Source organism: Ranitomeya imitator, chromosome 6, assembly GCF_032444005.1.
Source record: "Ranitomeya imitator isolate aRanImi1 chromosome 6, aRanImi1.pri, whole genome shotgun sequence".
NCBI lineage: Eukaryota > Metazoa > Chordata > Amphibia > Anura > Dendrobatidae > Ranitomeya > Ranitomeya imitator.
In genome coordinates this window covers 131,166,812-131,194,529 of record NC_091287.1, presented here as the reverse complement: position 1 = coordinate 131,194,529, position 27,718 = coordinate 131,166,812, and the positions used below count along the sequence as shown (strand labels likewise).

The 27,718-nt window shown below is 48.6% G+C and overlaps 1 protein-coding gene across 1 annotated transcript in view; it reads left to right on the top strand.

Moving 5' to 3' along the window:
- LOC138642146 (intraflagellar transport protein 70A) overlaps positions 1-27,718 on the top strand; it is a 104,889-nt gene that overhangs the window by 15,226 nt on the left and 61,945 nt on the right. Inside the window, exons 2-3 of the mRNA XM_069730098.1 lie at positions 22,377-22,442; positions 24,715-24,924. Coding sequence (XP_069586199.1) covers positions 22,377-22,442; positions 24,715-24,924 — 276 coding nt within the window. The remainder of the gene's footprint in view (positions 1-22,376; positions 22,443-24,714; positions 24,925-27,718) is intronic.

The following is a 27,718-nucleotide window of genomic DNA, read 5'->3' as shown; positions in this document are numbered from 1 at the left end:
GCAGTGACAGGTTCCCTTTTACCCCTGAGCTCACTGTCTCACACTGTCTCCCCATGCATTAGGATAAGGGCAGTGACAGGTTCCTTCTAACCCCTGAGCTCAGCGTCTCACCCTCTCCCCATGCAGTAAGAAAAGGGCAGTGACAGGTTCTCTTTTACCCCTGAGCTCAGTGTCTCACCCTCTCCCCATGCAGTAGGAAAAGGGCAGTGACAGGTTCTCTTTTACCATTGAGCTCAGTGTCTCACCCTCTCCCCATGCAGTAGGATAAGGACAGTGTCAGGTTCTCTTTTACCCCTGAGATCAGCGTCTCACCCTCTCCCCATGCAGTAGGATAAGAGCAGTGACAGGTTCCCTTTTACCCCTGAGCTCAGCGTCTCACCCTCTCCCCATGCAGTAGGATAAGGGCAGTGACAGGTTCCCTTTTACCCCTGAGCTCAGTGTCTCACCCTCTCCCCATGCAGTAGGATAAGGGCAGTGACAGGTTCCCTTTTACCCCTGAGCTAAGTGTCTCACACCATCTCCCCATGCAGTAGGATAAGGGGAGTGACAGGTTCCTTTTTACCCCTGAGCTCAGCATCTCACCCTCTCCCCATGCCGTAGGATAAGGGCAGTGACAGGTTCCCTTTTACCCCTGAGCTCAGTGTCTCACCCTCTCCCCATACAGTAGGATAAGGGCAGTGACTGGTTCCCTTTTACCCCTGAGCTCAGTGTCTCACACCGTCTCCCCATGCAGTAGAATAAGGGGAGTGACAGGTTCCTTTTTACCCCTGAGCTCAGCATCTCACCCTCTCCCCATGCCGTAGGATAAGGGCGGTGACAGGTTCCCTTTTACCCCTGAGCTCAGCGTCTCACCCTCTCCCCATGCAGTAGGATAAGGGCAGTGACAGGTTCCCTTTTACCCCTGAGCTCAGTGTCTCACTCTCTCCCCATGCAGTAGGGTAAGGGCAGTGACAGGTTCTCTTTTACCCCTGAGCTCAGTGTCTCACCCTCTCCCCATGCAGTAGGATAAGGGCAGTGACAGGTTCCCTTTTACCCCTGAGCTCAGCATCTCACCCTCTCCCCATGCAGTAGGAAAAGGGCAGTGACAGGTTCCCTTTTACCCCTGAGCTCAGTGTCTCACCCTCTCTCCATGCAGTAGGATAAGGGCAGTGACAGGTTCCCTTTTACACCTGAGCTCAGCGTCTCACCCTCTCCCCATTCAGTAGGATAAGGGCAGTGACAGGTTCCCTTTTACCCCTGAGCTCAGTGTTTCACCCTCTCCCCATGCAGTAGGTTAAGGGCAGTGACAGATTCCCTTTTACCCCTGAGCTCAGTGTTTCACCCTCTCCCCATGCAGTAGGTTAAGGGCAGTGACAGGTTCCCTTTTACCCCTGAGCTCAGCGTCTCACTCTCTCCCCTGTTATGAATTCTGTGGTCAAGCTCCCTCCTGTGGTCATGAGTGGTACTTCGGCTGGTTCTGTCTATGAGCTTCCTCTGGTGGATGTGAGTGGGGCTGCGGCTTCTGAGTTTCCTTCCTCAGGTGACGAGGTCAAGTCGTTAGGTGCTGCTCTATTTAACTCCACCTAGTTCTTTGTTCCTGGCCTCCAGTCAATGTTCCAGTGTTGGTCTTGCTCTCTCCTGGATCGTCTTGTGGCCTGTCTGCCCTGCATAAGCTAAGTTCTGCTTGTGTTACTTTTGTTTGCTATTTTTTCTGTCCAGCTTGCTATATTGGTTTCTCTTGCTTGCTGGAAGCTCTGGGACGCAGAGGGAGCACCTCCGTGCCGTTAGTCGGTACGGAGGGTCTTTTTGCGCCCTCTGCGTGGTTGTTTGTAGGTTTTTGTGCTGACCGCAAAGCTATCTTTACTATCCTCGGTCTATTCAGTAAGTCGGGCCTCACTTTGCTAAAACCTATTTCATCTCTGTGTTTGTATTTTCATCTTTACTCACAGTCATTATATGTGGGGGGCTGCCTTTTCCTTTGGGGAATTTCTCTGAGGCAAGGTAGGCTTATTTTTCTATCTTCAGGGCTAGCTAGTTTCTCAGGCTGTGCCCGAGGCGCCTAGGTCTGGTCAGGAGCGCTCCACGGCTACCTCTAGTGTGGTGTGATAGGATTAGGAATTGCGGTCAGCAGAGTTCCCACGTCTCAGAGCTCGTCCTATGTTATTAGTAACTATCAGGACACTTTGTGTGCTCTTAACCACCAGGTCCATTGTGTTTCTGAATCACCAGTTCATAACAGTACTGGAGGCCCAAAGTACTAATGCTTCTCAATAGAGGGAAAAGAGAAGTTCTGAGACCATTTATTTTTCTCTGCACTGTGTTTTGTCTTTCTTTTCCCCTAGACATTTGGGTGGTTCAGGACACAGGTGTAGTGATGGACATTAAAGGTCTGTTTTCTTGTGTGGATCATCTCGCTGCAAGAGTACAAAATATTCAAGACATTGTGGTTCAGAAATCTATGTTAGAACCTAGAATTCCTATTCCTGACTTATTTTCTGGAGATAGAGCTAAGTTTCTGAATTTCAAAAATAATTGTAAACTGTTTCTGGCTTTGAAACCCCGCTCCTCTGGTGACCCAGTTCAACAAGTTAAGATCATTATTTCTTTATTACGTGGCGACCCTCAAGACTGGGCATTTTCCCTTGCGCCAGGAGATCCTGCATTATGCGATATTGATGCATTTTTTCTGGCGCTCGGGATTGCTGTATGATGAACCTAATTCAGTGGATCAGGCAGAGAAAAATTTGCTGGCTCTGTGTCAGGGTCAGGATGAGGTAGAGATATATTGTCAGAAGTTTAGGAAGTGGTCTGTGCTCACTCAATGGAATGAATGTGCGCTGGCAGCAATTTTCAGAAAGGGTCTCTCTGAAGCCCTTAAGGATGTCATGGTGGGATTTCCTATGCCTGCTGGTCTGAATGAGTCTATGTCTTTGGCCATTCAGATCGATCGACGCTTACGTGAGCGTAAAAATGTGCACCATTTGGCGGTATTATCTGAGCATAAACCTGAGCCTATGCAATGTGATAGGACTTTGACCAGAGCTGAACGGCAAGAACACAGACGTCGGAATGGGCTGTGTTTTTATTGTGGTGATTCCACTCATGCTATCTCCGATTGTCCTAAGCGCACTAAGCGGTTCGCTTGGTCTGCCACCATTGGTACGGTACAGTCGAAATTTCTTTTGTCCGTTACTTTGATCTGCTCTTTGTCATCCTATTCTGTCATGGCATTTGTGGATTCAGGCGCTGCCCTGAATTTGATGGACTTGGACTTTGCTAGGCGCTGTGGGTTTTTCTTGGAGCCCTTGCAGTATCCTATTCCATTGAGAGGAATTGATGCTACGCCTTTGGCCAAGAATAAGCCTCAGTACTGGACCCAACTGACCATGTGCATGGCTCCTGCGCATCAGGAGGATATTCGCTTTTTGGTGTTGCATAATCTGCATGATGTGGTCGTGTTGGGGTTGCCATGGCTGCAAGTCCATAACCCAGTATTGGATTGGAAATCTATGTCTGTGTCCAGCTGGGGTTGTCAGGGGGTACATGGTGATGTTCCAGTTCTGTCTATTTCATCATCCACCCCTTCTGAGGTCCCAGAGTTCTTGTCTGATTACCGGGATGTATTTGATGAGCCTAAGTCCAGTGCCCTACCTCCGCATAGGGATTGCGATTGTGCTATCAATTTGATTCCTGGTAGTAAGTTCCCTAAGCGTCGACTGTTTAATTTGTCTGTGCCTGAGCACGCCGCTATGCGGAGTTACGTAAAGGAATCCTTGGAGAAGGGTCATATTCGCCCGTCGTCGTCGCCATTGGGAGCAGGGTTCTTTTTTGTGGCCAAGAAGGATGGTTCGTTGAGACCTTGTATTGATTACCGCCTTCTAAATAAGATCACGGTTAAATTTCAGTACCCCTTGCCGCTGCTATCTGATTTGTTTGCTCGGATTAAGGGTGCTAGTTGGTTCACCAAGATAGATCTTCGTGGTGCATATAATCTTGTGCGTATTAAGCGGGGCGATGAATGGAAAACTGCATTTAATACGCCCGAGGGCCATTTTGAGTACCTGGTTATGCCATTCTGGCTTTCCAATGCGCCATCAGTATTTCAGTCCTTTATGCATGACATCTTCCGAGAGTACCTGGATAAATTCCTGATTGTATACTTGGATGATATTTTGGTCTTCTCGGATGATTGGGAGTCTCACGTGAAGCAGGTTAGAATGGTGTTCCAGGTCCTGCGTGCGAATTCTTTGTTTGTGAAGGGGTCAAAGTGTCTCTTTGGTGTTCAGAAGGTTTCATTTTTGGGTTTCATTTTTTCCCCTTCTACTATCGAGATGGACCCTGTTAAAGTTCAGGCCATTTATGATTGGACTCAGCCGACATCTCTGAAGAGTCTGCAAAAGTTCCTGGGCTTTGCTAATTTTTATCGTCGCTTCATCAATAATTTTTCTAGTATTGCTAAACCGTTGACTGATTTAACCAAGAAGGGTGCTGATGTGGTCAATTGTTCTTCTGCTGCTGTAGAAGCTTTTCAGGAGTTGAAGCGTCGTTTTTCTTCTGCCCCTGTGTTATGCCAGTCAGATGTTTCGCTCCCGTTCTAGGTCGAGGTTGATGCTTCTGAGATTGGAGCAGGGGCTGTTTTGTCGCAAAGAAGTTCTGATGGCTCGGTGATGAAACCATGTGCCTTCTTTTCCAGGAAGTTTTCGCCTGCTGAGCGTAATTATGATGTTGGCAATCGAGAGTTGTTGGCCATGAAGTGGGCATTCGAGGAGTGGCGTCATTGGCTTGAAGGAGCTAAGCATCGCGTGGTGGTCTTGACTGATCACAAGAACTTGACTTATCTCGAGTCTGCCAAACGGTTGAATCCTAGACAGGCTCGTTGGTCGCTGTTTTTCTCCCGTTTTGACTTTGTGGTTTCGTACCTTCCGGGCTCTAAGAATGTGAAGGCGGATGCCCTGTCTAGGAGTTTTGTGCCCGACTCTCCGGGTTTGCCTGAGCCGGAGGGTATTCTCAAAGAGGGGGTAATTTTATCTGCCATCTCCCCTGATTTGCGGCGGGTGCTGCAAATATTTCAGTCTAATAGACCTGACCGTTGCCCAGCGGAGAAACTGTTTGTCCCTGATAAATGGACGAGTAGAGTTATCTCTGAGGTTCATTGTTCGGTGTTGGCTGGTCATCCTGGAATCTTTGGTACCAGAGATTTGGTGGCTAGATCCTTTTGGTGGCCGTCTCTGTCGCGGGATGTGCGTTCGTTGGTGCAGTCCTGTGGGATTTGTGCTCGGGCTAAGCCCTGCTGTTCTCGTGCCAGTGGGTTGCTTTTGCCCTTGCCAGTCCCGAAGAGGCCCTGGACACATATCTCTATGGATTTTATTTCGGATCTCCCCATCTCTCAAAAGATGTCGGTCATTTGGGTGGTTTGTGATCGCTTCTTTAAGATGGTCCATTTGGTACCCTTGTCTAAATTGCCTTCCTCCTCTGATTTGGTGCCATTGTTTTTCCAGCATGTGGTTCGTTTACATGGCATTCCGGAGAACATCGTTTCTGACAGAGGTTCCCAGTTTGTTTTGAGGTTTTGGCGAGCCTTTTGTGCTAGGATGGGCATTGATTTGTCTTTTTCCTCGGCTTTCCATCCTCAGACAAATGGCCAAACTGAACGAACCAATCAGACCTTGGAAACATATCTGAGATGTTTTGTTTCTGCTGATCAGGATGACTGGGTGTCCTTTTTGCCTTTGGCTGAGTTCGCCCTTACTAATCGGGCCAGCTCGGCTACTTTGGTTTCGCCGTTTTTCTGCAATTCTGGTTTCCATCCTCGTTTCTCTTCAGGGCAGGTTGAGTCTTCGGACTGTCCTGGTGTGGATACTGTGGTGGATAGGTTGCAGCAGATTTGGACTCATGTAGTGGACAATTTGACATTGTCCCAGGAGAAGGCTCAACGTTTCGCTAACCGTAGGCGCTGTGTGGGTCCCCGACTTCGTGTTGGGGATTTGGTTTGGTTGTCGTCTCATTATATTCCTATGAAAGTTTCCTCTCCTAAGTTTAAGCCTCGTTTCATTGGTCCATATAGGATTTCTGAGGTTCTTAATCCTGTGTCTTTTCGTTTGACCCTTCCAGCTTCTTTTTCCATCCATAACGTATTCCATAGGTCATTGTTGCGGAGATACGTGGCACCTGTGTTTCCATCCGTTGATCCTCCTGCCCGGTTTTGGTTGAGGGGGAGTTGGAGTATATAGTGGAGAAGATTTTGGATTCTCGTATTTCGAGACGGAAACTCCAGTACCTGGTTAAGTGGAAGGGTTAGGGTCAGGAAGCTAATTCCTGGGTCTTTGCCTCTGATGTTCATGCTGCCGATCTGGTTCGTGCCTTTCATTTGGCTCATCCTGGTCGGCCTGGGGGCTCTGGTGAGGGTTCGGTGACCCCTCCTCAAGGGGGGGGAACTGTTGTGAATTCTGTGGTCGAGCTCCCTCCTGTGGTCATGAGTGGTACTTCGGCTGGTTCTGTCTATGAGCTTCCTCTGGTGGATGTGAGTGGGGCTGCGGCTTCTGAGTTTCCTTCCTCAGGTGACGAGGTCATGTCGTTAGGTGCTGCTCTATTTAACTCCACCTAGTTCTTTGTTCCTGGCCTCCAGTCAATGTTCCAGTATTGGTCTTGCTCTCTCCTGGATCGTCTTGTGGCCTGTCTGCCCTGCATAGGCTAAGTTCTGCTTGTGTTACTTTTGTTTGCCATTTTTTCTGTCCAGCTTGCTATATTGGTTTTTCTTGCTTGCTGGAAGCTCTGGGACGCAGAGGGAGCACCTCCGTGCCGTTAGTCGGTACGGAGGGTCTTTTTGCGCCCTCTGCGTGGTTGTTTGTAGGTTTTTGTGCTGACCGCAAAGCTATCTTTACTATCCTCGGTCTATTCAGTAAGTCGGGCCTCACTTTGCTAAAACTTATTTCATCTCTGTGTTTGTATTTTCATCTTTACTCACAGTCATTATATGTGGGGGGCTGCCTTTTCCTTTGGGGAATTTCTCTGAGGCAAGGTAGGCTTATTTTTCTATCTTCAGGACTAGCTAGTTTCTCAGGCTGTGCCCGAGGCGCCTAGGTTTGGTCAGGAGCGCTCCATGGCTACCTCTAGTGTGGTATGATAGGATTAGGGATTGCGGTCAGCAGAGTTCCCACGTCTCAGAGCTCGTCCTATGTTATTAGTAACTATCAGGACACTTTGTGTGCTCTTAACCACCAGGTCCATTGTGTTTCTGAATCACCAGTTCATAACACTCCCCATGCAGTAGGGTAAGGGCAGTGACAGGTTCCTTTTTACCCCTGAGCTCAGCATCTCACCCTCTCCCCATGCAGTAGGAAAAGGGCAGTGACAGGTTCTTTTTTACCCCTGAGCTCAGTGTCTCACCCACTCCCCATGCAGTAGGATAAGGGCAGTGACAGGTTCCCTTTTACCCCTGAGCTCAGCATCTCACCCTCTCCCCATGCAGTAGGAAAAGGGCAGTGACAGGTTCCATTTTACCCCTGAGCTCAGTGTCTCACCCTCTCCACATGCAGTAGGATAAGGGCAGTGATAGGTTCCCTTTTTCACCTGAGCTCAGCGTCTCACCCTCTCCCCATTCAGTAGGATAAGGACAGTGACAGGTTCCCTTTTACCCCTGAGCTCAGTGTTTCACCCTCTCCCCATGCAGTAGGTTAAGGGCAGTGACAGGTTCCCTTTTACCCCTGAGCTCAGCGTCTCACTCTCTCCCCATGCAGTAGGGTAAGGGCAGTGACAGGTTCCTTTTTACCCCTGAGCTCAGCATCTCACTCTCTCCCCATGCCGTAGGATAAGGGCAGTGACAGGTTTCCTTTTACTCCTGAGCTCAGTGTCTCACCCTCTCCCCATGCAGTAGGATAAGGGCAGTGACAGGTTCCCTTTTACACCTGAGCTCAGCGTCTCACCCTCTCCCCATTCAGTAGGATAAGGGCAGTGACAGGTTCCCTTTTACCCCTGAGCTCAGTGTTTCACCCTCTCCCCATGCAGTAGGTTAAGGGCAGTGACAGGTTCTCTTTTACCCCTGAGCTCAGTGTCTCACCCTCTCCCCATGCAGTAGGATAAGCGCAGTGACAGGTTCCCTTTTAGCCCTGAGCTCAGCATCTCACCCTCTTCTCATGCAGTAGGAAAAGGGCAGTGACAGGTTCCCTTTTACCCCTGAGCTCAGTGTCTCACCCTCTCCCCATGCAGTAGGATAAGGGCAGTGACAGGTTCCCTTTTACACCTGAGCTCAGCGTCTCACCCTCTCCCCATTCAGTAGGATAAGGGCAGTGACAGGTTCCCTTTTACCCCTGAGCTCAGTGTCTCACCCTCTCCCCATGCAGTTGGATAAGGGCAGTGTCAGGTTCCCTTTTACCCCTGAGCTCAGGGTCTCACCCTCTCCCCATGCAGTAGGATATGGGCAGTGACAGGTTCTCTTTTACCCCTGAGCTCAGTGTCTCACCCTCTCCCCATTCTTTAGGACATGGGCAGTGACAGGTTCCCTTTTACCCCTGAGCTCAGCGTCTCACTCTCTCCCCATGCAGTAGGGTAAGAACAGTGACAGGTTCCTTTTTACTCCTGAGCTCAGCGTCTCACCCTCTCCCCATGCCGTAGGATAAGGGCAGTGACAGGTTTCCTTTTACTCCTGAACTCAGCCTCTCACCCTCTCCCCATGCAGTAGGAAAAGGGCAGTGACAGGTTCTCTTTTACCCCTGAGCTCAGTGTCTCACCCTCTCCCCATGCAGTAGGATAAGGGCAGTGACAGGTTCCCTTTTACCCCTTAGCTCAGCGTCTCGCTCTCTCCCCATGTAGTAGGGTAAGGGCAGTGATAGGTTCCTTTTTACCCCTTAGCTCACCATCTCACCCTCTCCCCATGCCGTAGGATAAGGGCAGTGACAGGTTCTCTTTTACTCCTGAGCTCAGTGTCTCACCCTCTCCCCATGCCGTAGGATAAGGGCAGTGACAGGTTCCCTTTTACCCCTGAGCTCAGCATGTCACCCTCTCCCTATGCAGTAGGATAAGGGCAGTGACAGGTTCCCTTTTACCCCTGAGCTCAGTGTTTCACCCTCTCCCCATGCAGTAGGATAAGGGCAGTGACAGGTTCCCTTTTACCCCTGAGCTCAGTGTCTCACACTGTCTCCCCATGCAGTAGGATAAGGGCAGTGACAGGTTCCCTTTTACCCCTGAGCTCAGTGTCTCACCCTCTCCCCATGCAGTAGGATAAGGGCAGTGACAGGTTCCTTCTAACCCCTGAGCTCAGCGTCTCACCCTCTCCCCATGCCGTAAGAAAAGGGCAGTGACAGGTTCTCTTTTACCCCTGAGCTCAGTGTCTCACCCTCTCCCCATGCAGTAGGATAAGGGCAGTGACAGTTTCCCTTTTACCCCTGAGCTTAGCGTCTTACCCTCTCCCCATGCAGTAGGAAAAGGGCAGTGACAGGTTCTCTTTTACCCTTGAGCTCAGTGTCTCACCCTCTCTCCATGCAGTAGGATAAGAGCGGTGACAGGTTCTCTTTTACCCCTGAGCTCAGCGTCTCACCCTCTCCCCATGCAGTAGGATAAGGGCAGTGACAGGTTCCCTTTTACCCCTGAGCTCAGTGTCTCACACCGTCTCCCCATGCAGTAGGATAAGGGGAGTGACAGGTTCCTTTTTACCCCTGAGCTCAGCATCTCACCCTCTCCCCATGCCGTAGGATAAGGGCAGTGACAGGTTCCCTTTTACCCCTGAGCTCAGTGTCTCACCCTCTCCCCATGCAGTAGGATAAGGGCAGTGACTGGTTCCCTTTAACCCCTGAGCTCAGTGTCTCACACCGTCTCCCCATGCAGTAGGATAAGGGGAGTGACAGGTTCCTTTTTACCCCTGAGCTCAGCATCTCACCCTCTCCCCATGCCGTAGGATAAGGGCGGTGACAGGTTCCCTTTTACCCCTGAGCTCAGCGTCTCACCCTCTCCCCATGCAGTAGGATAAGGGCAGTGACAGGTTCCCTTTTACCCCTGAGCTCAGTGTCTCACCCTCTCCCCATGCAGTAGGATAAGGGCAGTGACAGGTTCCCTTTTACCCGTGAGCTCAGTGTCTCACCCTCTCCCCATGCAGTAGGATAAGGGCAGTGACAGGTTCCCTTTTACCCCTGAGCTCAGTGTCTCACCCTCTCCCCATGCAGTAGGATAAGGGCAGTGACATGTTCCCTTTTACCCCTGAGCTCAGTGTCTCACCCTCTCCCCATTCAGTAGGATAAGGGCAGTGACAGGTTCCCTTTTACCCATGAGCTCAGTGTCTCACCCTCTCCCCATGCAGTAGGATAAGGGCAGTGACAGGTTCCCTTTTACCCCTGAGCTCAGGGTCTCACCCTCTCCCCATGCAGTAGGATATGGGCAGTGACAGGTTCTTTTTTACCCCTGAGCTCAGCATCTCACCCTCTCCCCATGCCGTAGGATAAGGGCAGTGACAGGTTCCCTTTTACCCCTGAGCTCAGTGTCTCACCCTCTCCCCATGCAGTAGGATAAGGGCAGTGACTGGTTCCCTTTAACCCCTGAGCTCAGTGTCTCACACCGTCTCCCCATGCAGTAGGATAAGGGGAGTGACAGGTTCCTTTTTACCCCTGAGCTCAGCATCTCACCCTCTCCCCATGCCGTAGGATAAGGGCGGTGACAGGTTCCCTTTTACCCCTGAGCTCAGCGTCTCACCCTCTCCCCATGCAGTAGGATAAGGGCAGTGACAGGTTCCCTTTTACCCCTGAGCTCAGTGTCTCACCCTCTCCCCATGCAGTAGGATAAGGGCAGTGACAGGTTTCCTTTTACCCGTGAGCTCAGTGTCTCACCCTCTCCCCATGCAGTAGGATAAGGGCAGTGACAGGTTCCCTTTTACCCCTGAGCTCAGTGTCTCACCCTCTCCCCATGCAGTAGGATAAGGGCAGTGACAGGTTCCCTTTTACCCCTGAGCTCAGTGTCTCACCCTCTCCCCATTCAGTAGGAAAAGGGCAGTGACAGGTTCCCTTTTACCCGTGAGCTCAGTGTCTCACCCTCTCCCCATGCAGTAGGATAAGGGCAGTGACAGGTTCCCTTTTACCCCTGAGCTCAGGGTCTCACCCTCTCCCCATGCAGTAGGATATGGGCAGTGACAGGTTCTTTTTTACCCCTGAGCTCAGTGTCTCACCCTCTCCCCATTCTTTAGGACATGGGCAGTGACAGGTTCCCTTTTACCCCTGAGCTCAGAGTCTCACTCTCTCCCCATGCAGTAGGATAAGGGCAGTGACAGGTTTCCTTTTACTCCTGAGCTCAGCGTCTCACCCTCTCCCCGTGCAGTAGGAAAAGGGCAGTGACAGGTTCTCTTTTACCCCTGAGCTCAGTGTCTCACCCTCTCCCCATGCAGTAGGATAAGGGCAGTGACAGGTTCCCTTTTACCCCTGAGCTCAGCATCTCACCCTCTCCCCATGCAGTAGGAAAAGGGCAGTGACAGGTTCCCTTTTACCCCTGAGCGCAGTGTCTCACCCTCTCCCCATGCAGTAGGATAAGGGCAGTGACAGGTTCCCTTTTACCCCTGAGCTCAGCGTCTCACCCTCTCCCCATGCAGTAGGATAAGGGCAGTGACAGGTTCTCTTTTACCCCTGAGCTCAGCTTCTCACCCTCTCCCCATGCAGTAGGATAAGGGCAGTGACAGGTTCCCTTTTACCCCTGAGCTCAGTGTCTCACCCTCTCCCCATGCAGTAGGATAAGGGCAGTGGCGGGTTCCTTTTTACCCCTGAGCTCAGCATCTCACCCTCTCCCCATGCAGTAGGATAAGGGCAGTGACAAGTTCCTTTTTACCCCTGAGCTCAGCATCTCACCCTCTCCCCATGCCGTAGGATAACGGCAGTGACAGGTTTCCTTTTACTCCTGAGCTCAGCGTCTCACCCTCTCCCCATGCAGTAGGAAAAGAGCAGTGACAGGTTCTCTTTTACCTCTGAGCTCAGTGTCTCACCCTCTCCCCATGCAGTAGGATAAGGGCAGTGACAGGTTCCCTTTTACCCCTGAGCTCAGCATCTCACCCTCTCCCCATGCAGTAGGAAAAGGGCAGTGACAGGTTCCCTTTTACCCCTGAGCTCAGTGTCTCACCCTCTCCCCATGCAGTAGGATAAGGGCAGTGACAGGTTCCCTTTTACACCTGAGCTCAGCGTCTCACCCTCTCCCCATTCAGTAGGATAAGGGCAGTGACAGGTTCCCTTTTACCCCTGAGCTCAGTGTTTCACCCTCTCCCCATGCAGTAGGTTAAGGGCAGTGACAGGTTCCCTTTTACCCCTGAGCTCAGTGTTTCACCCTATCCCCATGCAGTAGGTTAAGGGCAGTGACAGGTTCCCTTTTGCCCCTGAGCTCAGCATCTCACCCTCTCCCCATGCAGTAGGAAAAGGGCAGTGACAGGTTCTCTTTTACCCCTGAGCTCAGTGTCTCACCCTCTCCCCATGCAGTAGGAAAAGGGCAGTGACAGGTTCTCTTTTACCCCTGAGCTCAGTGTCTCACCCTCTCCCCATGCAGTAGGATAAGGGCAGTGACAGGTTCCCTTTTACCCCTGAGCTCAGCATCTCACCCTCTCCCCATGCAGTAGGAAAAGGGCAGTGACAGGTTCCCATTTACCCCTGAGCTCAGTGTCTCACCCTCTCCCCATGCAGTAGGATAAGGGCAGTGACAGGTTCCCTTTTACACCTGAGCTCAGCGTCTCACCCTCTCCCCATTCAGTAGGATAAGGGCAGTGACTGGTTCCCTTTTACCCCTGAGCTCAGTGTTTCACCCTCTCCCCATGCAGTAGGTTAAGGGCAGTGACAGGTTCTCTTTTACCCCTGAGCTCAGTGTCTCACCCTCTCCCCATGCAGTAGGATAAGGGCAGTGACAGGTTCCCTTTTACCCCTGAGCTCAGCATCTCACCCTCTCCCCATGCAGTAGGAAAAGTGCAGTGACAGGTTCCTTTTTACCCCTGAGCTCAGTGTCTCACCCTCTCCCCATGCAGTAGGATAAGGGCAGTGACAGGTTCCCTTTTACACCTGAGCTCAGCGTCTCACCCTCTCCCCATTCAGTAGGATAAGGGCAGTGACAGGTTCCCTTTTACCCCTGAGCTCAGTGTCTCACCCTTTCCCCATGCAGTTGGATAAGGGCAGTGTCAGGTTCCCTTTTACCCCTGAGCTCAGGGTCTCACCCTCTCCCCATGCAGTAGGATATGGGCAGTGTCATGATCCCAATTGCAGGGAATCACAAAAGGACAAGCACAAAAAACAAAACAAGCTCTAGGGTGATGGAAACTGAGCTGACCGCGATCCTGAACCTAAACACACAACTAGCTGTAGCCGGGGAACGTGCCTACGATGATCCTAGACGTCTCGCTCCAGCCGAAGGACTAACTTCCCCTATTAGAAGAAACACAGACCTCTCTTGCCTCCAGAGAAACCCCCCACAGAAATAGCAGCCCCCCACATGTAATGACGGTGAAATGAGAGGAAAACACATACGTAGTTATGAAAACAGATTCAGCAAAATGAGGCCCGCTAAAGCTAGATAGCAGAGGATACAAAAGTGAACTGCGCGGTCAGCGAAAAACCCTACAAAAAACCATCCTGAAATTACTTGAACTCATGTGCCAACTCATGGAACATGAGGAGTAATATCAGCCCACTAGAGCAACCAGCAAAAAGGAATCACATAACTGCAAGCTGGACTAAGACAAAAATTAAGCAAAACGTGGAACAGGAAAATCAAAAACTTAGCTTGTCCTGAAGATTACAGAAGCGGGAAGCAGAGGTAAAAAGACACACTGATTACATTGATAGCCGGCGAGGAAATGACAAGAAAGCCAGGTTAAATAGGAAACTCCCATATCCTGATAGAACAGGTGGACACCAGAGACCGCAGAAAACACAAGTCACCCAGTACCATCTGTAACCACCAGAGGGAGCCCAAAAACAGAATCCACAACAGTACCCCCCCCTTGAGGAGGGGTCACCGAACCCTCACGAGAACCACCAGGGCGACCAGGATGAGCCCTATGAAATGCACGGACCAAATCAGCAGCATGAACATCAGAGGCAACCACCCAAGAATTATCCTCCTGACCATAACCCTTCCACTTGACCAAATATTGGAGTTTCCGTCTGGAAACACGAGAATCCAAGATCTTCTCCACAACATACTCCAATTCTCCCTCCACCAGCATCGGAGCAGGCGGTTCAAGCGAAGGAACAACAGGTACCTCATACTTCCGCAACAACGACCGATGGAACACATTATGAATAGCAAACGATGCCGGGAGATCCAAACGAAACGACACAGGGTTAAGAATTTCCAAGATCCTATAGGGACCGATGAACCGAGGCTTGAACTTAGGAGAAGAGACCTTCATAGGAACAAAACGAGAAGACAACCACACCAAGTCCCCAACACGAAGTCGAGGACCCACGCGGCGACGGCGATTAGCAAACTGCTGAGCCCTCTCCTGGGACAACTTCAAATTGTCCACCACATGACTCCAAATCTGATGCAACCTATCCACCACCATGTCCACTCCAGGACAATCAGAAGGCTCCACCTGACCAGAGGAAAAACGAGGATGAAACCCCGAATTACAAAAGAAAGGAGAAACCAAGGTAGCAGAACTAGCCCGATTATTAAGGGCAAATTCGGCAAGCGGCAAAAAGGTAACCCAGTCATCTTGATCAGCAGAAACAAAACACCTTAAATAAGTTTCCAAGGTCTGATTAGTTCGTTCCGTCTGGCCATTCGTCTGAGGATGGAATGCAGACGAAAAGGACAAATCAATGCCCATCTTAGCACAGAACGTCCGCCAAAATCTAGACACAAACTGGGATCCCCTGTCAGAAACGATGTTCTCCGGAATCCCATGCAAACGAACCACGTTCTGAAAAAACAGAGGGACCAACTCAGAGGAGGAAGGTAACTTAGGCAAGGGTACCAGATGAACCATCTTAGAAAAGCGGTCACACACAACCCAGATGACGGACATTTTTTGAGAGACAGGGAGATCCGAAATAAAGTCCATGGAAATGTGCGTCCAAGGCCTCTTCGGGATAGGCAAAGTTGACAACAATCCACTGGCGCGAGAACAGCAAGGCTTAGCCCGAGCGCAAACTTCACAAGACTGCACAAAAGAACGCACATCCCTCGACAAGGAAGGCCACCAAAAAGACCTGGCCACCAAGTCTCTAGTACCAAATATTCCAGGATGACCTGCCAACGCAGAAGAATGGACCTCGGAGATGACTCTACTGGTCCAATTATCCGGAACAAACAGTCTTTCAGGCGGACAACGATCAAGTTTATCCGCCTGAAACTCCTACAAAGCACGTCGCAAGTCTGGGGAGACAGCCGACAAAATCACCCCATCCCTAAGGATACCAGTGGGCTCAGAATTTCCAGGGGAGTCAGGCACAAAACTCCTAGAAAGAGCATCCGCCTTCACATTCTTTGAACCTGGCAGGTATGAAACCACAAAATCGAAACGGGAGAAAAACAGTGACCAACGAGCCTGTCTAGGATTCAGACGCTTGGCAGACTCAAGGTAAATCAGATTTTTGTGATCAGTCAAGACCACCACACGATGTCTAGCACCCTCAAGCCAATGACGCCACTCCTCAAATGCCCACTTCATGGCCAAAAGCTCCCGATTACCAACATCATAATTCCGCTCAGTGGGCGAAAACTTTCTAGAAAAGAACGCACATGGCTTCATCACTGAGCAATCGGAACTTCTCTGCGACAAAACCGCCCCCGCTCCAATCTCGGAAGCATCAACCTCAACCTGAAAAGGAAGCGAAACATCTGGCTGACGCAACACAGGAGCAGAAGAAAACCGGCGCTTAAGTTCCTGAAAGGCCTCCACAGCCGCAGGAGACCAATCAGCAACATCAGCACCCTTCTTAGTCAAATCCGTCAAAGGCTTAACAACACTAGAAAAATTAGTTATGAAACGACGCTAAAAATTAGCAAAGCCCAAGAACTTCTGTAGACTCTTAAGAGATGTAGGCTGCGTCCAGTCACAAATAGCCTGAACCTTGACGGGATCCATCTCAATAGTAGAAGGGGAAAAAATATACCCCAAAAAAGAAATCTTCTGGACTCCAAAGAGACACTTTGAACCTTTTACAAACAAAGAATTGGCCCGCAGGACCTGAAACACCTTCCTGACCTGCTGAACATGGGACTCCCAGTCATCAGAAAAAACCAAAACATCATCCAAATACACAGTCATAAATTTATCCAGATATTCACGGAAAATATCGTGCATAAAGGACTGGAAGACAGAAGGAGCATTAGAAAGTCCAAAAGGCATCACCAAATACTCAAAATGGCCCTCAGGCGTATTAAATGCGGTTTTCCACTCATCACCCTGCTTTATCCGCACAAGATTATACGCACCCCGAAGATCAATCTTAGTGAACCATTTAGCCCCCTTAATGCGAGCGAACAAATCAGTCAACAATGGCAAAGGATACTGATATTTGACTGTAATCTTATTCAAAAGACGGTAATCTATACAAGGCCTCAAGGAACCATCTTTTTTGGCCACGAAAAAAAAAACCTGCTCCCAAAGGGGACGAAGATGGACGGATATGTCCCTTTTCCATGGACTCCTTAACATAATCCCGCATAGCAGTATGCTCTGGCACTGACAGATTGAACAAACGTCCTTTAGGAAATTTACTGCCAGGAATCAAATCTATAGCACAATCGCAATCCCTGTGAGGAGGAAGCGAATTGAGCTTAGGCTCCTCAAAAACATCCCGATAATCAGACAAAAATACAGGAACCTCAGAAGGAGTAGATGAAGCGATAGAAATCGGAGGTGCATCATCATGAACCCCCTGACATCCCCAGCTTAACACAGACATCGTTTTCCAGTCCAAGACTGGGTTATGAGTTTGTAACCATGGCAGACCAAGCACTAAGACATCATGTAAATTATACAGTACCAGGAAGCGAATCACCTCCTGATGAACGGGAGTCATACGCATGGTCACTTGTGTCCAGTACTGAGGTTTGTTCATAGCCAAAGGTGTAGAGTCAATTCCTTTCAAGGGAATAGGGACTTCCAGAGGCTCCAGACTAAACCCACAGCGGTTGGCAAATGACCAATCCATAAGACTCAGGGCAGCGCCTGAATCCACATAGGCATCGACGGAAATGGCTGATAATGAACAAATCTGAGTCACAGACAGAATGAACTTAGACTGTAAAGTACTAATGGCAACAGACTTATCAACCTTTTTTGTGCGTTTAGAGCATGCTGATATAACATGAGCTGAATCACCACAATAAAAACACAACCCATTTTTCCGCCTATAGTTTTGCCGTTCACTTCTGGACTGAATTCTATCACATTGCATTGTCTCAGGTGCCTGTTCAGAAGACACCGCCAAATGGTGCACAGGTTTGCGCTCCCGTAAACGCCGATCAATCTGAATAGCCATAGTCATAGACTCATTCAGACCTGTAGGCGCAGGGAACCCCACCATAACATCTTTAATGGCCTCAGAAAGGCCATCTCTGAATCTTGCAGCCAGGGCGCACTCATTCTACTGAGTAAGCACCGACCATTTCCGAAATTTCTGACAATATATTTCTGCTTCATCTTGCCCCTGAGAGAGAGCCAATAAAGCTTTTTCAGCCTGAATCTCTAGGTTAGGTTCCTCATAGAGCAAACCCAATGCCAGAAAAAACGCATCCACATTGAGCAACGCAGGATCCCCTGGTGCCAATGCAAATGCCCAATTTTGAGGGTCACCCCGCAGGAAAGATATAACAATTTTGACTTGCTGAGCAGGGTCTCCAGAGGAGCGAGATTTCAAAGAAAGAAACAACTTGCAATTGTTCCTAAAATTTTGAAAACTAGATCTATCTCCAGAAAAAAACTCTGGGATAGGAATTCTAGGTTCAGACACAGGAGCATGTACAACAAAATCTTGTATATTTTGAACCTTAGCAGCAAGATTATTCAGGCTGGAAGCCAAACTCTGGACGTCCATGATAAACAGCTGAGGTCAGAGCCATTCAAGGATTAAGAGGAGGTAAGACGCAGCCAGGCTGCAATTAATGCTAGGCAGCAAACTCTGAGGGGAAAAAAAAAACAAAACTTCCTCAGACTACTTTTCCTCCTACTTCAGCCAATACGATACCACTTTTCGGCCGGCTATACTGTCATGATCCCAATGGCAGGGAATCACAAAAGGACAAGCACAAAAAACAAAACAAGCTCTAGGGTGATGGAAACTGAGCTGACCGCAATCCTGAACCTAAACACACAACTAGCTGTAGCCGGGGAACGTGCCTACGAAGATCCTAGTTGTCTCGCTCCAGCCGAAGGACTAACTTCCCCTATTAGAAGAAACACAGACCTCTCTTGCCTCCAGAGAAACCCCCCACAGAAATAGCAGCCCCCCACATGTAATGACGGTGAAATGAGAGGAAAACACATACGTAGTTATGAAAACAGATTCAGCAAAATGAGGCCCGCTAAAGCTAGATAGCAGAGGATACAAAAGTGAACTGCGCGGTCAGCGAAAAACCCTACAAAAAACCATCCTGAAATTACTTGAACTCATGTGCCAACTCATGGAACATGAGGAGTAATATCAGCCCACTAGAGCAACCAGCAAAAAGGAATCACATAACTGCAAGCTGGACTAAGACAAAAATTAAGCAAAACGTGGAACAGGAAAATCAAAAACTTAGCTTGTCCTGAAGATTACAGAAGCGGGAAGCAGAGGTAAAAAGACACACTGATTACATTGATAGCCGGCGAGGAAATGACAAGAAAGCCAGGTTAAATAGGAAACTCCCATATCCTGATAGAACAGGTGGACACCAGAGACCGCAGAAAACACAAGTCACCCAGTACCATCTGTAACCACCAGAGGGAGCCCAAAAACAGAATCCACAACAGGGCAGTGACAGGTTCTCTTTTACCCCTGAGCTCGGTGTCTCACCCTCTCCCCATGCAGTAGGATAAGGGCAGTGACAGGTTCCCTTTTACCCCTGAGCTCAGCATCTCACCCTCTCCCCATGCAGTAGGAAAAGGGCAGTGACAGGTTCCCTTTTACCCCTGAGCTCAGTGTCTCACCCTCTCCCCATGCAGTAGGATAAGGGCAGTGACAGGTTCCCTTTTACCCCTGAGCTCAGCGTCTCACCCTCTCCCCATGCAGTAGGATAAGGGCAGTGACAGGGTCCCTTTTACCCCTGAGCTCAGTGTCTCACCCTCTCCCCATGCAGTAGGATAAGGGCAGTGACAGGTTCCTTTATACCCCTGAGCTCAGCATCTCACCCTCTCCCCATGCAGTAGGATAAGGGCAGTGACAGGTTCCCTTTTACCCCTGAGCTCAGCGTCTCGCTCTCTCCCCATGCAGTAGGATAAGGGCAGTGACAGGTTCCTTTTTACCCCTTAGCTCAGCATCTCACCCTCTCCCCATGCAGTAGGATAAGGGCAGTGACAGGTTCTCTTTTACTCCTGAGCTCAGTGTCTCACCCTCTCCCCATGCAGTAGGATAAGGGCAGTGACAGGTTCCCTTTTACCCCTGAGCTCAGCATGTCACCCTCTCCCTATGCAGTAGGATAAGGGCAATGACAGGTTCCCTTTTACACCTGAGCTCAGTGTCTCACCCTCTCCCCATGCAGTAGGATAAGGGCAGTAACAGGTTTCCTTTTACCCCTGAGCTCAGGGTCTCACCCTCTCCCCGTGCAGTAGGATAAGGGCAGTGTCAGGTTCTCCTTTACCCCTGAGCTCAGCATCTCACCCTCTCCCCATGCAGTAGGATAAGGGCAGTGACAGGTTCCCTTTTACCCCTGAGCTCAGCATGTCACCCTCTCCCTATGCAGTAGGATAAAGGCAGTGACAGGTTCTCTTTTACCCCTGAGCTCAGTGTCTCACCCTCTCCCCATGCAGTAGGATAAAGGCAGTGACAGGTTCCCTTTTACACCTGAGCTCAGTGTCTCACCCCCTCCCCATGCAGTAGGATAAGGGCAGTAACAGGTTTCCTTTTACCCCTGAGCTCAGCATGTCACCCTCTCCCTATGCAGTAGGATAAGGGCAGTGACAGGTTCTCTTTTACCCCTGAGCTCAGCGTCTCACCCTCTCCCCATGCAGTAGTATAAGGGCAGTGACAGGTTTCCTTTTACCCCTGAGCTCAGTGTCTCACCCTCTCCCCGTGCAGTAGGATAAGGGCAGTGACAGGTTCCCTTTTACACCTGAGCTCAGTGTCTCACCCTCTCCCCATGCAGTAGGATAAGGGCAGTAACAGGTTTCCTTTTACCCCTGAGCTCAGCATGTCACCCTCTCCCTATGCAGTAGGATAAGGGCAGTGACAGGTTCTCTTTTACCCCTGAGCTCAGCGTCTCACCCTCTCCCCATGCAGTAGTATAAGGGCAGTGACAGGTTTCCTTTTACCCCTGAGCTCAGCGTCTCACCCTCTCCCCATGCAGTAGGATAAGGGCAGTAACAGGTTTCCTTTTACCCCTGAGCTCAGCATGTCACCCTCTCCCTATGCAGTAGGATAAGGGCAGTGACAGGTTCTCTTTTACCCCTGAGCTCAGCGTCTCACCCTCTCCCCATGCAGTAGTATAAGGGCAGTGACAGGTTTCCTTTTACCCCTGAGCTCAGTGTCTCACCCTCTCCCCATGCAGTAGGATAAGGGCAGTGACAGGTTTCCTTTTACCCCTGAGCTCAGTGTCTCACCCTCTCCCCATGCAGTAGGATAAGGGCAGTGACAGGTTCCCTTTTACCCCTGAGCTCAGCGTCTCACCCTCTCCCCATGCAGTAGTATAAGGGCAGTGACAGGTTTCCTTTTACCCCTGAGCTCAGTGTCTCACCCTCTCCCCATGCAGTAGGATAAGGGCAGTAACAGGTTTCCTTTTACCCCTGAGCTCAGGGTCTCACCCTCTCCCCGTGCAGTAGGATAAGGGCAGTGTCAGGTTCTCCTTTACCCCTGAGCTCAGCATCTCACCCTCTCCCCATGCAGTAGGATAAGGGCAGTGACAGGTTCCCTTTTACCCCTGAGCTCAGCATGTCACCCTCTCCCTATGCAGTAGGATAAAGGCAGTGACAGGTTCTCTTTTACCCCTGAGCTCAGTGTCTCACCCTCTCCCCATGCAGTAGGATAAAGGCAGTGACAGGTTCCCTTTTACACCTGAGCTCAGTGTCTCACCCTCTCCCCATGCAGTAGGATAAGGGCAGTAACAGGTTTCCTTTTACCCCTGAGCTCAGCATGTCACCCTCTCCCTATGCAGTAGGATAAGGGCAGTGACAGGTTCTCTTTTACCCCTGAGCTCAGCGTCTCACCCTCTCCCCATGCAGTAGTATAAGGGCAGTGACAGGTTTCCTTTTACCCCTGAGCTCAGTGTCTCACCCTCTCCCCATGCAGTAGGATAAGGGCAGTGACAGGTTTCCTTTTACACCTGAGCTCAGCGTCTCACCCTCTCCCCGTGCAGTAGGATAAGGGCAGTGACAGGTTCCCTTTTACCCCTGAGCTCAGCATCTCGCCCTTTCCCCGTGCCGTAGGATAAGGGCAGTGACAGGTTCTTTTTTACCCCTGAGCTCAGCATCTCGCCCTCTCCCCGTGCAGTAGGATAAAGGCAGTGACAGGTTCTCTTTTACCCCTGAGCTCAGTGTCTCACCCTCTCCCCATGCAGTAGTATAAGGGCAGTAACAGGTTTCCTTTTACCCCTGAGCTCAGTGTCTCACCCTCTCCCCATGCAGTAGGATAAAGGCAGTGACAGGTTCCCTTTTACACCTGAGCTCAGTGTCTCACCCTCTCCCCATGCAGTAGGATAAGGGCAGTAACAGGTTTCCTTTTACCCCTGAGCTCAGCATGTCACCCTCTCCCTATGCAGTAGGATAAGGGCAGTGACAGGTTCTCTTTTACCCCTGAGCTCAGTGTCTCACCCTCTCCCCATGCAGTAGTATAAGGGCAGTGACAGGTTTCCTTTTACCCCTGAGCTCAGTGTCTCACCCTCTCCCCGTGCAGTAGGATAAGGGCAGTGACAGGTTCCTTTTTACCCCTTAGCTCAGCATCTCACCCTCTCCCCATGCAGTAGGATAAGGGCAGTGACAGGTTCCTTTTTACCCCTGAGCTCAGTGTCTCACCCTCTCCCCATGCAGTAGTATAAGGGCAGTAACAGGTTTCCTTTTACACCTGAGCTCAGCGTCTCACCCTCTCCCCGTGCAGTAGGATAAGGGCAGTGACAGGTTCTCCTTTACCCCTGAGCTCAGCATCTCACCCTGTCTCTCCGTGCAGTAGGATAAGGGAAGTGACAGGCACACTATTGACAGCTTGATAAAATCCATCCACCTCCTTGTACAGTAGTTTGGAGATATGATTATACACATATTATCCTATATAAATAATGGGAAATGATCACTTCTGCTTTTATTTTCTTAGATAAAGGAAGGAAGATACGGAGAAGCCGTGCAGATACTCCACATCGAGCTGCAAAAACAGTATCGGGTAACGTCATGTTAATATTAGTGATTATACTTCTGGCTTCTGGATCTTTCTACTTAGTGAATATGATTTATACTCCAGTGCAGATATGCGCAGAGCCGGGGATGCTGCCTCTGGGTAATCTGAGGGAACAGTCAAGCTATGGGAAGGTGAACAGCACTTTCATTTAGGGGGGGTGCGAATGGTGCATTTAGCCTGCGGCCACACCAAGGGTGCATCAAGGGGCCCTCATTTGCATATCATATGAAATGAAAATGTTTTTCTGTCTAACGAAAGAGGTAAAATCTCTCCTGCAGGTGTGACAGATATAGGGTCTACGTCCCCGAGGGAAGTAGTATAAGTAGTTTACATATCGTTTTGGGAGTCTCGGACTACCTTTATGTATTCTCATCTCCAAGATCTTATCCCAGTATGGAGTAGGTGTAATATTAATATACAAGTTCTTCTCACAAAATTAGAATATCATCAAAAAGTTAATTTATTTCAGTTCTTCAATACAAAAAGTGAAACTGATATTATATCATTACAGAGTGATCTATTTCAAGTGTTTATTTCTGTTAATGTTGATGATTATGGCTTACAGCCAATGAAAACCCAAAAGTCATTATCTCAGTAAATTAGAATAATTAACAAAAAACATCTGCAAAGGCTTCCTAAGCAGTTAAAAAGGTCAACTTTGTCCACTGAGAAGAAAAAGGTATACCTGCACTGCTGCCTACGCGATCACCTATCTGCGTGCTGTAAAATGCTGTACCAGTGCCTTTACCTCCTACTCAATTGCATGGGCACTAGGGGTGCATAACCAAGAGAGTTCATGACTTCCAAAAAAGAAGAAAAAAAGTAGTTAGCACTCACCAAGCCCGTTGCTGTAAAAGTCTTTATTAGGCCATGGACAGGGAGAACATGATGGTCCAGGGATGACAGCTGTTAGTCTGTTTCAGTAGGTTCCACAATCATGGGGAAGACTGCTGACTTGACCGCTGTCCAGAAGGCAGTCATTGACACACTCCACAAGGAGGGTAAGCTACAAAAGGTAATTGCTAATGAAGCTGGCTGTTCACGGTGTGCTGTATCCGAGCATATTAATAGAAAGTTGAGTGGAAGGAAAGTGTGGTAGAAAAAAGGCGGACAAGCAACCAGGATAACTGCAGCCTTGAAGGGATTGTTAAGAAAAAGCCATTCAAAAATTTGGGGGAGATTCACAAGGAGTGGACTGCTGCTGGAGTCATTGCTCCAAGAGCCACCACCCACAGATGTATCCAGGACATGGACTACAAGTGTCGCATTCCTTGTGTCAAGCCACTCATGACCAATAGATAACGCCAGAAGTGTTCTACCTGGACCAAGGAGAAAAAGAACTGGACTGTTGCTCAGGGGTCCAGAGTGTTGTTTTCAGATGAAAGTAAATTTTGCATTTCATTTGGAAATCAAGGTCCCAGAGTCTGGAGGAAGAGTGGAGAGGCCACAATCCAAGCTGCTTGAGGTCTAGTGTGAAGTTTCCACAATCAGTGATGGTTTGGGGAGCCATGTCATCTGCTGGTGTAGGTCCACTGTGTTTTATCAAGACCAAAGTCAGCACAGTCATCTACCATGGAATTTTTGAGCCTTTCATGCTTCCCTCTGCCGACAAGCTTTTTGGAGATGGAAATTTCAATCTCTAGCAGGACTTGGCACCTGTCCACACTGCCAAAAGTACAAATCCCAATACAGAAGAAAATCCAGCTCAACGAACTTGTTAACAAACTTCTTTCTTTATTCACCAAAAGAACCAGAAGAACTATACTACATTTCTAATTGGAGATATTTGCTAGTATTATTATTATTACACTTACTACATATTGAGATACGATCTTGGAGAAGGGAATATTCCTTTAACTCTGATGCTACTTTTATTTCTGCATTGTTAATGCTACATCTGAATTAAAGGAAACTTTGGGCAGAGAGACATTATCTCTCCTATTTGTCAGCGAACATCTCTCTCCCTCAATTATTGAAGCAAAGCTCTTCATTTCAACACTGGAGGCCAATGACTCCATATTCCTTGCCATGTAAGGTTTTCTGCTTTTTTCCCACCCCAGATTTTAGACCACAAAGATACAAAAAGTAATGCATTAGGGCAGGGATCTGAGTGACCTTTGCATTACATGCCAACTATTATCTGTTTTTTTTGCAAGCATTATTCATTTTTTCCTTTGGAAGATGTAGTGGAGTAATGTGTATTATCTTGTTTGTAGATTTTTGATGTATGCTGTATATCTTGTTTTTTGTGTTGCAGTCTAGGGCCGGTCTGTCTCTTCTGGGATATTGTTATTATCAGATGCAAGACTTTGTCAATGCCGCAGATTGCTATGAGCAGCTCTTGCAGATAAATCCTGAAGTTGAAGAGTATAAAGTATATTATGCCCAGTCTCTATACAAGGCGTGTATGTACCCAGAGGCCATGAAAGCAACTTTTCTCTTGGATAGTCCTGCATATCAGAGCAAGGTAAGGGCGCAGGATAAGGTAAGGGCATCTACCATCTCCAGCTTAGGAACATTTCTCACGTCTTTACATATCTTCTTAACCCATTTGGCATAAAGTAGTTTGCATGTTTCTCAAGCTGGAGTTTAGCAGTGGTCTCACTGGCCACACAAATTAGACCCCCATTTAGTTGACACCTGTTTTGCTGGCTCCACCATACACTTGCATGCTTGGCCGAACATGCCTGTTTACTTTAATGGGGAGATGAGAGTAATAGGATGAAAGAATTGGTCATACTGAAATTAACATTGCTGATCCATGTTTTGCCCTTGTTTTCTGCCATCAAGCGATGCTAGGGAAGTCCTTATATAAAGACCTAGCTATTGAACCTGTTCTATGCCAGGATGTTGATGATCTTTATTGGTGCGTTTATACAGTGTCGTCAATAAAATGGCGCCGGAGATCACGGTATGCGCACGCGCTGACTCTGGCGCCATTTTGTTGAGTAATTTAATACAACGTCAGCATAGCAGTGTGCATGCACTGATCATCGGGATAATGGCGATGGCCGGCTCGTGCACCCCACTATGTTAATGTTGTAGTTGAATTCTTCAAGAAAATGGCACCGAAGTCAGTGCTTTCATATACCGCGGTATCGGCGCCATTTTTTTTAACACCATGTCTGCTAATTCGCATGTGTAATTTCTTCAATAAAATGGTGCTGGAGATCACGGAATATGCAAGACTCCGGTGCCATTTTATTGAAATAATGTACTACAACATCAACATAGCAGTGTGCACGCAACGACCATTGGGATAATAGCAATTGGCGACGCCTGCGCACTGATGTGTTGACTTTGTAGTAGAACTCTTCAATAAAACGGCACTGGAGTCAACACGTGCGCATCCTGCGATATCCAGTGCCATTTTATTGAAGACAATGTGTCTGTGAATTCGCATACTCAGCATCTTCAATAAAATAGCGCTGCAGTGCAGTATGCGCATGCGCTGACTCTGGCGCCACTCACCCCGACTTAGGATAGAAGGACGCATCCACCGTTATATATAAGATGCTACATGGACTAAAGTATTAGGACACCTGCACATTACTCCTACAGGAGATTTTATGACATCCCATTGTAAATCCATAAGCATTAATATGGGGATGCCGTCCCCAGACCCAAAACAGCTTAAACAAAGGATTTCTAGAAGATCCTGGCGTGTGACTGAGAGTTTTTCCCATTGATCCTGACTAGCATTTGTGAGGTCAGATGCTGATGTTGGGAAAGAGGACCTGGCTCACATTATAGTTCAGATATGTTGGATGCAGTTTTCTCCAGGTCACTTAAGTTCGTCCACACCAAACTCATCCAGCCATTCCTTACTTTGTGCACTGGGATGCGGTCAGGTCCTACAGTATATGGCCTTCTCCATACTGTTCCCACAAAGTAAGATCATACAATTGTGCACAATGTCTTGATACGCTGATGCATAAAGATTTCCTTTCGCTGTAAGTCCTACCCCTGACACACCATATAACCTCCATAGCATTATCCTTCTCCAACAAACTTTACAGGTGGCGCAATGCAATAAGGCAGGGGACATTCTTATGGCATTTGCTAATCGCTGACTTGACCATCTGACTTCCAGGTAGAAAAGTGCGATTTGTCACTCCACAGAACACATTTCTCTAGAATCCATTGGCTGCATGCTTTACACTATCCATTCCTTACTTGGCATTGTGCTTGGTGATGTAAGGCTATCCGCTCCCATTCCATGAAGCTTCTGGCACACAGTTTTTGCCCTAATCTCAGGCTAGGTCTACAGTTATTATGTTAGCTGAGCATTGCCGACCTTTATGCTCCGCAGCCCTCAGCGCCCCTATTCAGTAACTTTACATGGTCGGTCACTTCACGGCTGAGTTACTGTGGTTCTTAAATGATTCAATAATTTCACGCATAGTTAATCATAGAATATTTAGGAGGAGAAATTTCACAAAACTGACTTGTTGTATTGGTGGCATCCTATTACAGCACCATGGTTGAATTCAGTGAGCTCTTTAGTATGACCCGTTCTTTCAGAAATGTTAATAAAAGCAGACTGCACGGCTAGGGGCTGGATTTTATTGCATCTGAGACAATGGGACCAAAAGAAATTCTGAATTTAACCATGAGATGTGTCCTAATACTTTTCTCCATGTAGGGTAGTAGATCATCTGGCAATCCTTATGATACATCCAGGCTCATCAGACTATTTCTCAGGTCTACAGCCGACTTAAAACCTATCACAGACAACAGACAAAAAGCTATTGTTCAACTTACAACTGTAGTGTTGTCCTTTTGTAATTGGACCTTTGGATGGAAGATAGAACCATTGATGGTGAAGGTCACCAAATCTACATTTGACTCATGTCTACTGGCTGGTTCAAAAAAGTGAAGATCCGCCTTTGGGACTACTTAGCATGTAAAGGTACCTTCACAATGAACGATATCGCTAGCGATCCGTGACGTTGCAGCGTCCTGGCTAGCGATATCGTTCAGTTTGACAGGCAGCAGCGATCAGAATCCTGCTGTGCCATCGTTGGTCGGCGCAGAAAGTCCAGAACTTTATTTTGTCGCTGGACTCCCGATGTCTTCACTGGTAACCAGGGTAAACATCGGGTTACTAAGCGCAGGGCCGCGCTTAGTAATTCGATGTTTACCCTGAAATATATTAAATATGAATAGCAAAATGGCTTTTGAACATTAGGAAAATATTTAAGAGACGCTTTGCACAGAATTTGATATAATCAAATAGTGTGAGCCCATCAACCGTCGTC